Source organism: Neomonachus schauinslandi, chromosome 7, assembly GCF_002201575.2.
Source record: "Neomonachus schauinslandi chromosome 7, ASM220157v2, whole genome shotgun sequence".
NCBI classification, from domain to species: domain Eukaryota; kingdom Metazoa; phylum Chordata; class Mammalia; order Carnivora; family Phocidae; genus Neomonachus; species Neomonachus schauinslandi.
In genome coordinates this window covers 108554274-108570448 of record NC_058409.1, presented here as the reverse complement: position 1 = coordinate 108570448, position 16175 = coordinate 108554274, and the positions used below count along the sequence as shown (strand labels likewise).

Sequence of the window (16175 nt, the reverse complement as noted above, 5' to 3'; positions counted from 1 at the left end):
TCCATGAGGCAAGCAAACCTTGAAACTAAAACCAGATGGTACAGAACAACAGCCCTCGTGAACACAGACACAAACATCTTCAGTAAAATATTAGGAAATCGAATTCAGCAATATATAAAAAAGAATAATATAATGTGACCAAGTACGGCTTATGCCAGGAATACAAGGCTAGTTCAAAATTTGAAACTCAAATCAATGTAATCCACAATATTAACAGTCCAAAGAAGAAAAATCACACAATAATATGGGTCATAGATCTAAATATAAAACTTACAATCATACAAATTTTGGAAGACAACATAGAAGATCTTTGTTACCTGGGGTTCAGCATAGAATTTTTAAGATATGATGCCAAAAGTATAAGGAATAAAAGAAAAAATAATAAACTGGAATTTATCAAAATTAAAAGCTTTGCTTTATGACATACATTGTTAAGAGAATGAGAAAAAAAAAAAAACAACAACAACCCTACAGCCTAGGAGAAAATATTTGCAAATACAAAGGACTTGCATCCAAAATATATAAAGATCTCTCAAAACTCAACAGTAAGAACAAGCAATCTAGTTAATGGGTAAGAGATTTGAATGGACGTTTGACCAAATGATATACAGACAGCAAGTAAGCACAAGAAAAAATGGTCAACATCATTAGTCATTACTGAAATGCAGATCAAACCCATGATGATATATCACCACACACCAATTAGAACAGCTAAAATTTAAAAGAAAAATTAGCAAGTGTTAGTGAGAAGGAACAGTGGAACTCCTATATCGCTTATGGGAATACAAAATCATGGCCACTTAGGAATGATTTCCCATTTCTCATAAAGCTGAACATGTATTTATTATATGTTTCCCATTTCTCATAAAGCTGAACATATATTTATTATATGGCCTATCCATCCTAGTCCTGCATTATTTACCCAAGAGAAATGGAAATTTATGAACACACAGAAATATGTATGTGAAGGTTCAGAAGAGGCTTTATTCACATTCACCTCAAACTGGAAACAACCCAAATGTCCTACAAGTGGATGAGTAAACAATGGAATACAACTCAGCAGTGAAGAAAAAAACTCCGTACTATTAATACACGCAACTTGGATGACTCTCAAAGACATCATGATGAGGGGGCGCCTGGGTGGCTCAGTTGGTTAAGCATCTGACTTCGGTTCAGGTCATGATCCCAGAGTCCTGGAATGGAACCCCACATCTGGCTTCCTGCTCAGTGGGGAGCCTGCTTGTCCTTCTCCTTCTGCTCCCCCTTCCCCCCTCTCAATAAATAAATAAAATCTTAAAAAAAAAAAAAAGATGCCATGATGAGTAAAAGAGGACACGATCAAAAATTAGGTATTACTTTGTTTATAAAACAGCCTTGATAAGAAAAAACTATAGTGATGGGGAACGAATCAGTGGGTGTCAGGAATTGGAGTAGGGTGGAGTTGAGTACAGGATAGCCTGAGGGGCACCTGGGTGGCTCAGCCAGTTAAGCGTCTGACTCTTGGTTTCTGCTCGGGTTATGATCGTGGGCTTGTGGGATGGAGCCCCCTGTCAGGCTCCTCGCTCAGTGCGGAGTCTGCTTGGCATTCTCTCTCTTCCTCTCCTTCTGCCCCTTCCCCTGCTCGTGAGCTTTCTCTCTCTTTCTTTCCAATAAAAATAAAATAAAATCTTACCCAAAAAAGGATAGCCTGAGAGAATTTGGGGGGGGAGTTGGAACTGTTTTGTATCAGATTAGAGTGATGATTACGTGAATGTATACCTGTGTTAGAATTTATGGAACTGTATGCCAAAAAAAGTCAATTCTACTGTATGATAATTTAAAAAATAAAAACAAAAGAAAATAAAAGACAACAAGGGGTCATCAAAGGTGAAGAACCACCACTAGCTTCTCCCAGTTATCTATGTACTGTCCCCCAAACACATAAAATCCTATTTTTTCCTTCCCACTATGCTTTTATTCATTCATTTAAAGCACACTTATGTACCACCTAATATAAGCCAAGTGATTTAGAAATAACTATGAAGGAATTCTGACTGATGGGAAGAACTCAAGACTGGCAGTGCCTTCTCCTCTGGGGTTTTTACATGAGGAAAATTTTCTTATCAATTTTTTTATAATACTAAAAATAGTATCAAAGCAGTGCATGGAGAACAGAGCTGTTTTCCTACCATAGCCTCATGACAAGGGGAAGATAGATTTTAGAGATATGGAAAGTGACCTGAGATTCAAGGTAGCTTCTAGAGATGGAGAAACTTAGCTGAGGTTGAGTGACAGGCCCAACACTGCACAGCACAGTAGAATTAAAACAGCTCTTCAGGCTTCAAATCCATTCCAAAACATTTTGTGCTAATGTTGCAATATGTTTCAAGAATCTTAAAATTTTTCAGGCCTCTGTTCTAGTTATTCCATTTCTGGGAATCTAAGGACATATCGTGAAATGTGGGCACATCTTTATGCAAAAGACGTTTAGTGCGGTGTTATTTACAGCAGTTAAAATCTGGAAGTCTAGACTCACAGGATATAAGGAAAACCATGTATGCAATGGTCTAACTTTATCAACATTTACAAGCAGCATAATTATTTGGAAACATGTTGGAAACAATGTTAAATGAAAAGAACAGTATCTAAAATTTCTAACTGGGGGCACCTGGGTGGCTCAGTGAATTGATCATCTGACTCTTGGTTTCAGCTCAGGGCATGATCTCAGGGTCTGGAGATCGAGCCCTGTGTCAGGCTCCGCATGGAGTCTCCTTGAGATTCTTTCCCCCTCCTACTCCCTCCCCCCTGCTCCTCTCCCTGCTCGTGCTCTCTCTCTCTCTCTCTCTCTCAAATCTATCTATCTTAAAAAAAAATCCTACCTGTATTTTTAAAAGATAGTTCTCGGGAAAGATCATGCAAATACCAATGCTTAACGGAAACACCGGTATAACATTTTCTAGGTCTGCTTCAGTAACATTAAAAATGTACATAACCTTCTCCAAAGAAGATACACAAATGGCCAAAACGCACATGAAAAGATGCTCAGCACAATTAGGCATTAGGGAAATGCAAATCAAAAAAAACCATGAGCTACCACTCCACACCTCACTAGGATGGCAACGATAGCAACAATAACAACAACAATGGAAAATAACAAGTGTTGGCGCGGATGTGGTGCAATTGGAGCTTCTCGGGATGCAGAATGGTGCAGCTGCGGGGGCAGACCGTTTGGCCGTCTCTCATAAAGTTGAGCACAGATTTCCTGTATGACCCCGCAATTCTACTGCTGGGTGTACACCCAGGGGAACCGAAAGTGCTCGTTCTAGTGGCACTATTCACATCGCCAAAGGGTGGAGGCAGCCCAGGTGCTCATCAACTAATGAATGGATAACAAAGTGTGGTGCGTCCATGCCAACGATAATGGAATATGACTCTGCCATAAAAAGGGATGGAGTAGCTTTTAAAATGGGAGAGAAAAAAAGAAATAGTGCAAATGTACAGTGCAGCATAGATGTGCCCTGCAAACCTCATGCTGGGTGAAGAAGCCGGACATGGGGGTCACAGATGCCATGATTCCATTTAGTGAGTGTCTAGAATGGACAAAACCATGGCCAGCGAGTGGATTGGTGGCTGCCAGGGGCTAGGAGGTTGGGGAGGGGCAGGGAGTGACTGCTTGGTGGGGATGGGGCTTACTCTCAGGGTGATGAGTGTGTGCTGGAATGGGATGGGGTGATGGATGCAGGGCACTCTGAATGTACGAAATGTCACTAATGGTAATGGTCTTATGTGTATTTTACCAAAATAAAAAAATATATATATCAACTTTGTCACACCAACTCTACTAGTTTCTAAAGATAAAATCATGAATGTGGCCAAGATTTTACAAAACAGGGTTCACTGTGTAAGTATCATTGCTATTATAAACAATGGCAAAAGTTTGAAATTACCTAAATGCCTAACCAACCGGGGCTCAGTTAAATGAACAAGGGCTGACAGTGGAATGCTGAGTAATTACTAAAACTTATGTTACAGAAGTTTAATGACAAGATGTTAATAGAATTCAAAGTGAGAACAATTTATCTCCTCCCCCCAAAGTCTGTGTGTGTATGTGTATAGATGAATATCCCAGGTAGACACACACACACACACACACACACAGAATGAAAGGGATCTCTAGGGGCCCCTGGGTGGCTCTGTTGGTTAAGCGTCTGCCTTCGGCTCAGGTCATGATCCCAGGGTCCTGGGATCAAGCCCCGCATTGGGCTCTCTGTTCAGTGGGAAGCCTGCTTCTCCCTTTCCCACTCCCTCTGCTTGTGTTCCCTCTCTGGCTATTTCTCTCTCTCTATGTCAAATAAATAAAATCTTAAAAAAAAAAAAAAGAAAGGGATCTATGTCAAAGGGGTAATAGTGACTAGTTCGGGGTGGAATTACACACAATTTTAATTTTCTCAATAAGAAAATAATAAGTACTAATAATTGTTTGCTAAGTATCTTGTGAAATATTAGGCACTGTTCTAAATTTTATCTACCCATCCATCTATCTGTACATTAAATCATTTAATTCTCACAAAGACCCTATGAACGAAGCTAACCCAATTCTTCAAGGTTACACAGCCAGTAAGAGGAAGAGGTGAAGCTGGGATCCAAACCCCAGGACTGTGGCTGCAGAGCCTGAGATCCTAACCACGATGCTCTAAGATCATTTTGTTTAACCCACAGGTTCTAAATTTTTATGATGGTCATATCACATATAAAAGGAAAAAAAGTTATTTGAAAAAAATAACCTAACTATAAATTTTAAGAGCTGTCATTGTTGTAGGGAAGGAATATGGATATTTAAAAATTATCCTATTTGTCTAGAGTTTTCAAATTTCCTTTAAGGAATGTGACTTGCTTTTAAAATGGAAAGGGAAAAAAAACCTCTTAATTAAGGTTAGCCAAAGCATGGTGTCAGTTTTAAAGTCATGTCCAGAAGGACAAGGCCCAAGGACCCTGAAGACTCCAGCCCTGAAGCAGCCAACTATTTGTGGACCAGAGGCAGGGGGAGGGGCCAGTGATAGGAGGGAGGGGCCAATGGTAGGAGGGAGGGGCCAGAGGCAGGAGGTGGGGGCCAGTGGGAGACCCCCGTGAACTCAGGAGGTGGGGACAAAAGAAGGAGCCTTCCACACCCTTGCTAGGGAAGCATCTCCATCCTTACCTTGCAGGGTCTCCTCATGCTCTCCCTCCAGGACTCTTCGCTGTTCATCCAGTTTCTCTCGAAGCTCTAGCTCCCTCTCCTTCTCCACCTGGAGGCGGGAGGTGGCCAGCAGCATGAGACTGAGCTTCAGCGCAGCCTTGCTTATTCACACACCAACCCCTGGAGCTTTGTAGAGGTTGGTGATCAGAGTTCCACCCCATTGTCTGTGGGACGGGAACGACCTGAGCTCAGCGGGCACAAGACCTCCAAGACCCAGCAGGTGTGGCTGACCCTGCCTTCTTTAGATCTTAGAAGGGGGCTCCCAGAGAATTGTCTAGGAGAAAGGGATGTAGGAGTCTTCTAATCCTGACGCCCGCTCCAGGAAGGAAGTCTTTCTACTGTGTTAGTGTTTCCTGATCTTTCACTGCATACAATGAATATAATGAATTATATGCAAGCAATTACAACTATTTATTCAAAAGATAAAGGACTTCCTTCTTGGTAAAGGAGTAAGAGATACTTAGAACACCTAAATCCAAAGGTGATCCTCATTCTGGCATTGAGCAAGGTTAGCTATGCAGGAGGAAGAGAGAAGGGCCGGGTGTCACCTGGACTTACCTGTTGTGCCCATTTCTTCCTGTCCTCTTTGTGTTGCTGGAGAATTCTGGTTATCTCCTTCTGGCACTGCTCAGCCTCCTCAGATGCACAGAGCTGGACAGCTGTGGCTACACGCGAGGAAGCAAAAAATTCACATAGAGCAGAAGTGAGGCCAGGGCCTGGCGGAGAGGCTGTGGGAGGCCAGGGCTAAGGGGTGAGAACTCCAGTCTCCACCACAAGAATGGTTTCAGTTGGGAGATCAACCTCCAGCAGCAGTCACTCACATCTCTCCGGCTTTGGAGACCCTCCTTAGTGCGGAAGCCAGGGGTCTCATTCTGCCCCCTACGGTCTACAGCAGAGCTGGTAACTCACAGGATGGACTCAGCCCATAATGGTGTTATTTGCTCTAACTGATATCTAAAGTAAAAAAAAAAAGGGGGGGGGGCGCCTAGGTGGCTCAGTCGTTAAGCGTCTGCCTTCGGCTCAGGTCATGATCCCGGGGTCCTGGGATCGAGCCCCGCATTGGGCTCCCTGCTCAGCGGGACGCCTGCTTCTCCCTCTCCCACTCCCCCTGCTTGTGTTCCCGCTCTCGCTGTGTCTCTGTCTGTCAAATAAATAAATAAAATCTTAAAAAAATAATAAGGTAAAAAGAATTTGCTGAGATTTAATAGTTGCTGGGCAACTTTTACTTCATATACAGATTTCCAACTTTTCTTCAAGAAGCCAAAGAACTGGTAGCGTATACCTTCGTGCCAGCCAGGAGCTGAAGCTGAGGCACAGCTGTCTCCCGCTTCGTCTAGGACGTGGCTCTGCCATCGGCCACAGTCACCTGCTCTACCTGCTGGGGCCTGTGAGGGGCTGGGTGTGTGACCCCTGACCTTTAGCATCGCAGAGGGAGGCAGAGGGGCTGCTGTGAGTGGGAAGGAGATGCAAACAGGAAGTCTAGCCCTTGCTTAGGGAGACTCCACAACAGGCCCTGCCAATGCCCCTGTGAGTCCAACAGGCTCTGGGTGTGCCCTAAGGCACGACCCGCCCTCTCTGTGCCTCAGTTACCCAATGTGGGAAATCGGGATAATAATACGTAGCTCACAGGGCTGTGGAGATGATTAAATCAGGAAACGATGGCAACAGAAATAATACCAGTAAGGTAAAGAGTGCTGAGAGCTTACTGTACCCAGGAGCATGCCAGCCCTGTCCCAGGTGCCTCACAGGGAATACGCAGTCCTCACAACAACCCACTGTGGTGGGTACTACGTTTAACCCCATTTCACAGATGAGGAAACTGAGGGACAGAGAAGATACGCAACTGGCCCAGGATCACACAGCTCACAGTCGGGGGAGGGGCCGTGAACCTGCACAGTCTGATCCCACGGCAAGCCCTCCTATCACCTTACTCTGCCTACTGACGCACACAAAGCAGGAAGTGTCGTGCCAGGCATTTAGAGGTAGCTCAATAAATGTGCCTTATTGTTGACTGAATGCTCTCTAGAGTCATCGTTGCTCCTGACAAGCATTAGAGGGGTTGGCATTACTGGTCCAGTTGGCATTATTACTGATGTTAGCATTATTATTACAGAGTGCCATAGACAGGGTTGGCAAAGGGCATGAGGAGAAAGGTGAGGAGTGGGGCTGCTAGCCAGGAAGCCGGCCCTGGGCTGCCTGTCAGGATGGGGGTTGGGGGGAGCGAGTCAGTGCCCTGGGTCCTGGGGAACCACAGGGGTCAAGTTCAGAGAACCCCAGACTCTCACAAACCATTTGGCTCAGGGTCCCAAATGTTGGTCCACAAGACCAGTACCCGGACTGGCACCTGCCAGGGAGAAGCTTATAACAAAGACAGATCATCACTACCAGGACAGAGTCTTCAGCCCCACTCCCAGAGACTCTTGTCGAGTTGGTATGCGGTGGGGCCCAGAATGTGTATCTTTGAAGTTCCCCCAGGTAATTCTTGTGCACAGGCAGATTACAGAGCCTCTGAATTCTGATCCAATTGCTTATCTGGTACTTAAACTTCGTCTACAATGGCCCTGCCAGTCTCCAGTTTGTAACTGAACACTTTCCGAGATGGAGCGCTCATTTCATTACTAGGTAGCTCTGGTGGTTTTAAACCAACAATCACACAAAAAATCCTTTGAGATTGAACTGAATTCTGCCTGCCTGTTTCTGCCACCTTGAGGCCCTTGTACGGACCTCTGGGTCACACTGAACAAGGCTTATCTTTCTTCTCTATGAGGGTACTTCAGACACTTGGAGAGAACTGTTGTTTTATTGCAACATCTTCTTTCCAGGTAGAACAACCTCTGCTTCTTTAACTGCTCCTTACAGGACTGGGTTTCCAGATTTCTCACCAGCCTGATCTGTCTCTACTGTACTCCCTCCAATTTTTCTGGATTCTCCTGAAAATGTACTTTCCAGAAATAAACTCAACCCTCCAGGTGTGGCATCAGTAGCCAGGAATAGGCAAGTACAGGTCAGGAGTATCACCTCCCTGATTTTAGATATGATACTGCTATTAATGTAACCTACTTAAGGTCTCATGAGATAATTAAATATCAGCTTTGTTGGTAAAGTAGCAAACCTCATGGATGGTGGGGAGGGCATTTATAGGGCTGGCTACTCACCTGTGTCCCCATTGAGGGGACCTAGTTCCTGTGGCTCTGGTCTGGGGGGCTGATCTGGTTTTTGGCGCCTCTGGAAGAAATGAGACAACATTGAGGTGAAGGTAGAGGGTAGGAGGTCGATGTGAGGATGGATGCTGTAGCCGGAGGCAAGACAGGACTGACGTCCAGCTATACCAGACCTTGCCTTGGATCCAGTTACTTAGGCTCCCTCCCTCACTAGCCAAAGGCAGCCCTCCCTCTGTGGGGAAGGGGTTCCCAGAGCAGGATTTCTCATCATTGCCACGGAAACCCTCAGTGGGGAGTTTGATACTGGTTGACCTCTCCTTAGATTTTTGTGGTTTGTGCCACCAATCATGAGGCCCTCCCTGCCCACCTCTTCCTTCTTCCAGCTCTTGGCCAGACATTTTACTATTACCCTCACCCCAGTTATAGCTGAAACTTCCCAACCTCTAGTTCAGAGACAATTACCCTTTCCTCTCAGGACCTATGGTTACCACAACTTCCTTCCAAGGAAGTTGATCCTTCCCTGTATTCGGGGCAAAGCATCAGAAGTCCAAGCCATGGGGGCACCTGGGTGGCTCAGTAGGTTAGGCGTCTGCCTTTGGCTCAGGTCATGATCCCAGGGTCCTGGGATCGAGCCCCGCATTGGGCTCCCTGCTCAGCGGGGAGCCTGCTTCTCCCTCTCCCTCTGCTCCCCTGCCCTGGCTGTCTTGCTCACTCTCTATCTCAAGTAAATAAATAAAATATTAAAAAAAAAGAAGTCCAAGCCATGGGGGGAGGGGGGTGCCTGGGTGGCTCAGTTGGTTAAGCATCTGACTCTTGGTTTAGGCTCAGGTCATGATCTCAGGGTCCTGGAATTGAGCCCCGTGTTGGGCTCCATGCTCAGTGCAGAGTCTGCTTGTCTCTCTCCCTCCTCTCTGCTTTTCTCCCTCCCCCTCTCTCTCTCAAATAAATTCTTTAAAAGAAGAAGGAGAAGAAGAAGAAGTCGTTGTCATCCAAGCCATGGTTTTACCATGCTTATTCTTTGTTAGGGGGGGTGTTTCGCCAACTATAAGGAGGCAGTGGTACTTACGTTGACAGATGGGGTAAGACACCGTACTCAGGATGTACTGGGCACTATCATGTCTACACTACCTCAGCTAATCTTCAGAATGATCCTGGGAAATATTAATATCCCCAAGTTACAGAACAGGAGGCTGAGGCTGAGTGAGGCAGATTATTCACTAATCAAGTTAGATTAGTGCATACCTGGCAGAGTCAAGGACTTGAGCCATATTTGGCCAGTATTGGTTGAATCTGATCAAAGGAGGCAAGAGATGCCAAAGGGCTGAATCCTGAAGCAGTGTCAGTGGCTCCCAGATTTTCAAGTTTCGTAAATAATATTTTTTATTTTTATTTTATTTATTTATTTATTTATTTATTTTTTGACATAGAGAGAGACAGTGAGAGAGGGAACACAAGCAGGGGGAGTGGGAGAGGGAGAAGCAGGCTTCCAGCTGAGCAGCCAGCCGGATGCGGGGCTCAATCCCAGGACCCTGGGATCATGACCTGAGCCGAAGGCAGACGCTTAACGACTGAGCCACCCAGGCGCCCCCGTAAATAATATTTTTTAATAGGAGAGTTGATATGGGTTGACAAGCAAGGATGCTGAAAAACATTATCTGCAGACTAACACTATCATTTCATAAAACAGAGGATATTATAATCTTCCAAAATATAGTAAGGAAAGCTTAAGACACTTCTTCCAGGGAAGGGGAACTGACATCCTTATTCAATGTTATACACACACTTACACCTTTAATTTTCTCATTTCACCCCAGATAGGTGGAAAGTCAGCCAAGGCCTGGCACTAGCCACTGGACCAGAATCTGGGGTAGAAAAAATAAATTAAGCCATCCTGTAACTTTTTAAGATGTTCTTGGATGTCTTTTTTTCTTAATAACATCACTTTTTTTTTCTTTTTAAAGATTTTATTCATTTATTTGAGCAGAGGGAAGAGGCAGAGGGAGAAGCGACTCCCCGCCAAGCAGGGAGCCCTATTTGGGACTTGATCCTAGAACCCCAGGACCATGAGTGAGCCGAAGGCAGACACTCAACCAACTGAGCCATCCAGGCACCCCAAGATGTTCTTCGATGTTAACTAGACATATTGTGGTGATCATTTCACAATACATGCAAATATCTAATCATTGTTGTAGACCTGAAACTAATATAATGTTTATATGTCAACTATCCCTTTAAAAAAAAAGATGCTCTTAAAAAAATGAAAAAAAAAATCTAGATCGCATTTTAAGAAACCTTAAAAGGGGCATCTGGGTGGCTCAGTCAGTTAAGCACCCGACTCTTGATTTCAGCTCAGGTCATGATCTCAGGGTTATAAGATAAGAGTCCCACGTTGGGCTCTGTATTCTCAGGGGTCCACGCTGGGTGTGGAGCCTGCTTAAGATTCTCTCTCTCTCCCTCTGCCCTTCCTCCCTCTCTCCCTCTCTAAAAAAAAAAGAAAAAAGAGAGACACACTTAAAAAAATAAGTCAGCCTGTGGAAAGGCTATGAAAATGTTCAATTAACTGTACTTTTTACTATAGTCACAGATTTTTAAAAGTACATTATTGCATAAAATTATTAACAATTTTCTGAACTCAAGAATGATTGAAATGCTGCTGGAAAGCATACTTCTGGCTGGGGAAGGAATGTAAGTCAAGGGAAGGCTTCTACAACCTTCTGCTCCTGCCCCCCAGTGCCCGGCACAGAGCCCAGTGCAGCATGAGCCCCTGGCAAATGGAACAAGACATGGCGCCTCCCCCCGGCCCTCAGTGGCTGGGCATGCCTGACAACTGAGTTCTCCTTCCACCCTGGGAAGACTCAGCTCTCCCCGCCCAGGGCAGAGGGGATGCCTGACCCAGGCACATGTCAGGGAAGCTGTCCAAGCAAGAATCTGGGGAAGTGACAGGAGCCAGAGTCTCTACCCTGGGCTGTCAGAAGGACGGAGATCAGTGGTTGTCTCATCCCCGTCGCCACCACTGGTTATGCTAATCCGGGGATGCTTTCGTGGGACTGAGAATTCCTGGATTCCAGTCCCGGCTCTCCTACAAAGCTGGACAAATCTCTCCCCTCCTCTGGGCTCCTGTTCCCTCCTTTGCCGAGTAGAGTCAAGAAGGGCTTAGTGGACCCCCGTGGTCTTCCAGCTCTGAGCCTCTGACCTCAGCTCCTCTCAGTAGCACTGACAGGCAGGGTTATTACAGCGAGAAAACCCAGGGAGGTAAGACACGGTGACACTGCGCCTTGATGGCAGACTCAACATTAGAACCAGGTCTCAGCACATTAGAGACTGGAGCAGTGGGGTTAAGAATGTCGGGATTCTAGGGGTGCCCGGGTGGCTCAGTCGGTTAAGCGTCCAGCTCTTGGTTTCGGCTCAGGTCATGATCTCGGGGTTGTGGGATTGAGCCCCACGTCAGGCTCTGGGCTCAGCACGGAGACTGCTTCTCTCCCTCTGCCCCTCCCCCCCCCATCTCTAGCTCTAAAATCAATCAATAAATAAAAACTTAAAAAAGAAAAAAAAAGAACTCTGGGATTCTAGAATCACCCATACCAGGATTCAAATCCTAAATCTAACACTGTGTGAATGCATGGCCTCTCCAAGCCTTGGTTTCCTCATGAGATTGTTTTAAGGATTAGATGGGATAATGCACCTATAATGTCTGGCATATTCTGAGAGCTCAAACATTGCCTGAGTTTATTACTTTCTGTTTGAAAAGCAGGGCAAGAACAAAGGCCCTACAGTGCTTTGGTAGATCTCCCTCAGACTGGCCTGAAGTAAGATCATAAAGCTCATGAAAAACTGTCTTCTGCTAAACAACCACCACAGAAAGGTGAAAAACTTTCCTCCACTAACAGCTTCCAGACCACAGGCAGGATGGGACCCTGCGCTTGAGTCCCCAGATCCTGACAAAACCACTCCCAGGACTACGGCTTCCCGTGACATTCAAAACTTAGCACAGGGCGCCTGGGTGGCTCAGTTGGTTAAGTGTCTGCCTTCGGCTCGGTCATGGTCCCAGGGTCCTGAGATTGAGCCCCGAATCGGGCTCCTTGCTCCGCAGGGAGTCTGCTTCTCCCTCTCCCTGCCACTCGCCCTGCTTGTGCTCTCTCTCTGTCAAATAAATAAATAAATAAACTGAGGGAAAAAAAGACTTATCACTGTCCTCAGGCGAGGATCCTCCTCTTCCTCCGTTTCCTTAATAAATATTTGTAAACATCTTCCTCCAATTATAGTAGTAGTAATAATAGATCTATTTATTCATAATTGGAACATTACATATACTTCCTTATGTTTTATTTTTTCAAATACATTATGAGCTCTTACTACATGGCATTAAATATTCTGTAGATATGTTAATTTTAATGACTCAAATATTACATCCTTGTGAATGAATTCAATCATTAAATAATCTGCGTGAATACTTCAGTTATTTCCATTTCTTAATTTCCAAATTATGCTTTCACTGATCACTTACTGATTTATATGTATTTTTACACATCTGAAACTACTGATTCTGCCCTCCAGAAAGGTTCTACCAATGAACACACCCACTGTTGGCGCACGAGAAGGCCAGTTTCACGGCAACCTTGCCAACACGGAATAGTATCACTTTTAAAAAAACAATTGGCAAATTTGCTGGGCCCAAACCAAACAAGCCTATTGTACTCCTGGCCCCAGTAGGCGCATCCCTGTGTTCGAGACCATCCCAAGGCACTCATCCCAGCATGACGCACCCTCCCCAGTTCCTCAGGCTTCCAGGCTGAGCTCACGTCCCGTTTCTCCTCTGTCCCTCCCCAGCGCTGAGTTAGTCCCTGGCAGCTCTGTGCCCGGGTGCCTGTTCGGACACCCATGTGAGGACCTACCTGGTTACCTGTGCTTTTCCAGCTAGGCCAAGGGGCTCCTTGACGACAGGGACCATGTTTGAAACCCGCTTTGAATTTGTCCCAGCATCTGTTATGATGCCCAGAACACTATTTCTAGGAGTGTGGTCTCTGGGTCTCCTGTATTATTAGAAGCACCTGGAATGCTTGCTTAACACAGCCCCCGGGCCCAGTTCTAGACCCACGGAATCCGAGGGTGGTAGATGTGCCGGGAAGCCCCAATCTGCCGATCTGTGCAGGCAGCTCTGTTGCTCACAAGAGCCTGAGGACACATAGCCCAGAGCTGAGTAGGAATTGATAAGCAACTACGACATGGAAAATCCCCAGGTTGGGGCTCAGGCAGCTCCCTCCTCAGAGGCTACGGAGCAGAGTTCACCCCGCAGTGGGAGAGGACAGGAGCTGGGAGGGGGACATAAGAATTTCCCCTTCCAAAAGCAGAGTGGGGAGGCCCAGGGCTGGGGTGGGGCATCCGGATTGAGCTCTGGAAGAGGGGGAGCGGGGTCAGTGGGGTTTCCTGAGTCAACAGAAACTGGGAGAAGAGAGCGAGGGGGGTAGCTGACAGCACAGGACGTAGGGAGAACCCAGGACTGGGGGAGACACCCGGAGACCCGGATTCCAGCTTTCCTATGAGACTTGAGGCGAGTCCCTTGCCCGCGCTGGACCTGTTTCTTTATCTGCCATGCGTCAGGGTTGGAACAGGGGTTCCGTTCAGTTCTTCTGATTCCAGGACAGCCCTTCCACTACGGAGGCCGGAAACAGGGCCCTTGTATCTTGGTAACACACACAGTTCTGGGGCCCAGCTCCTTGTTGTCAAGCAGACCAGAGCCCGCTTTGGGTTCAACCTGGAGCAAACCTGGTCTGCAGCAGGATGCGGCTGCCAAATACAGGCGCGGAGTCCGGGTAACGTGGGAGGACAGTGGCCAGAGCTGTGGAGGAGCCAGATGAGCTCACGTCGGGTCCAGAGAGACCCCCAGAATATGCTTGCATTTTGAAGGGTAAATTGACAAACTGGAAGGCATCCAAAGGGAGCTGACAACATGTGGAAGGAGGCCCAAAACCAAATTATAGGAGGTACTGCTAACAACAGTTGGTCAGCCTCGAGAACAGGCAAGAAAACCTGGCCACTGCCTTCAGATCTCTGCGGGACTGTCATGACGCAGAAGCTGTGTGGTCCACAGTCTTGGAGGGCAGGCTTGTGGCTAAGGGCTAGAAGTTTCAGTTCAACATGAAGAAGAATTTCAGAACTGTCCCAGACAGAGATAAGCTGCCTGACTAGAGGTGGGGGTTTGGTGGTGGTAGTGAGATCTCCATCACTGGTAGCAGGCAAGAAGAGGCAAACTTCATTCTGCAGGTTGGACGGAGTGATCACAGAGGACCTTCAACTCCAACAGTCTATAATTCTATAAAGTATCCTTGATGTTGAGCAAGTAAAGCCCTCTGGTAAGCCTAAAGTGCAGGTGGAGAGTGAAAGCCACCAGCATGAACACGGCCTCGGAGGGCTCTGTTGAGTATTCTCCAGGTTGTAGTACTTTGGGGTGAATTTCCATAGTCCTGTACTGAAGCCTTTGGGGCAGAATCCTCAACTTCCCTCAAATTGTGAGCTGCACCAGGCAAGGGTGAATAAGGCAGAAGCAGCTCAGATGGAAGCTGCTCAATTATTCCTTATGTTGGTGCCCTTGTTAGGATGGAAGCCAAGAGCAGCCCTGAGGATGGCTCAGCCTTTCCTGACCACACTTGGTCTCACCTCGCCGGAAGAACCATCGCTCCACGCTTTCCATGGGCCTTCGGGCTTTGTGTATTGCTGATTGAGTGGTATCATCTATGTCATTATTCCTGCTTCGCTTAGAGAATTCAGTAATCAAAAGACCCTCAGGAGTTCCCTAGCTCCTTTCCTGTCCCCTGGCTTCCCTTGGCCACAGAGTTCTATCACGCCCATTCTGGCTGAGGGATGCTTCCTGGGATCCAGCAGGCAGGGCTGGAAAGGCCCCTGGAGACAGTTTATTCCAATCCCCACCTCCTATTTCTAGATGGAGAAACTGAAGCCCAGAAGTGGGATGGACAATACTTGTCAGAGGCCGCAAAGCAGGGGAACAAGTGCCCTCATGAGAATCCAGATTCAAGGTGGAGCCTGGAGGCCCTTCCATTTCCTTTCCTTTATGCATACACCAGATTGATCCCAGTAGCCGAAGTTTAGGGGACAGACGATTCTGGGCCTCACGGGACTCAGGTCACAGCCCTCTGCAATATCAGAGCTGCCTTTCCGGCATCTGGACTCAGCGTGGGTGGGGCCCCGCACCAATAGTTTCAGAATCTTAACCACCACAGGCAGAGCCTATTGGCTGAGGGTAGAGGCAGGAAGGAGGTGGGGGTGGAGGCCCAAAGGGCCCCCTCCAGAAGGCAGAGGAAAGGCAGGGCCTAAATATTCAGGGCTGTTGAGAAATATTAGCGTTCACACCCAAATCACAGAGGCTCCAATGGAAGATCCCCATAAACACAGGTCTCAGCTTCCCTATCTCTAAGATGGACGGACAGAAGTATTTTGGCAAAGTAATGCCTGAATCTGATTTCATTTTCACATGCCAGGGACACTGAAGATTTAGTTCATCTCATTCACGCTACAGAGTGTGGCGTCAGCATCGCCCACTGCCTGCCCGGGATGGATGAGCGTGGCTATGAGATCAGGGTGGCCTAACGGTGGGAGGGCCAGCCTGCACCACCGCCCATTCTCAGAACACCTGTGATGCCCCCAGCGCACCCCACTCAGGGGCGGATGTGGTCTCTAGCGCTTCTATCTGATCGACTGAGGAATGAGATCTTAGAGGAGGACAGAACCACTTCCCTCTTCAGCGCCTACTGAGCCGGGCCATGGCAGACTGTTGGGGGGCCCTG

General features: G+C 46.8%; 1 protein-coding gene across 1 annotated transcript in view; it reads right to left on the bottom strand.

The window, feature by feature from the left end:
* CCDC69 (coiled-coil domain containing 69) overlaps positions 1 to 16175 on the bottom strand; it is a 49209-nt gene that overhangs the window by 11098 nt on the left and 21936 nt on the right. The window contains exons 3-5 of the mRNA XM_044916674.1: positions 8371 to 8440; positions 5774 to 5880; positions 5177 to 5264 (exon numbers count right to left, since the gene is read on the bottom strand). Of these exons, the coding sequence (XP_044772609.1) occupies positions 5177 to 5264; positions 5774 to 5880; positions 8371 to 8440 (265 nt within the window). The remainder of the gene's footprint in view (positions 1 to 5176; positions 5265 to 5773; positions 5881 to 8370; positions 8441 to 16175) is intronic.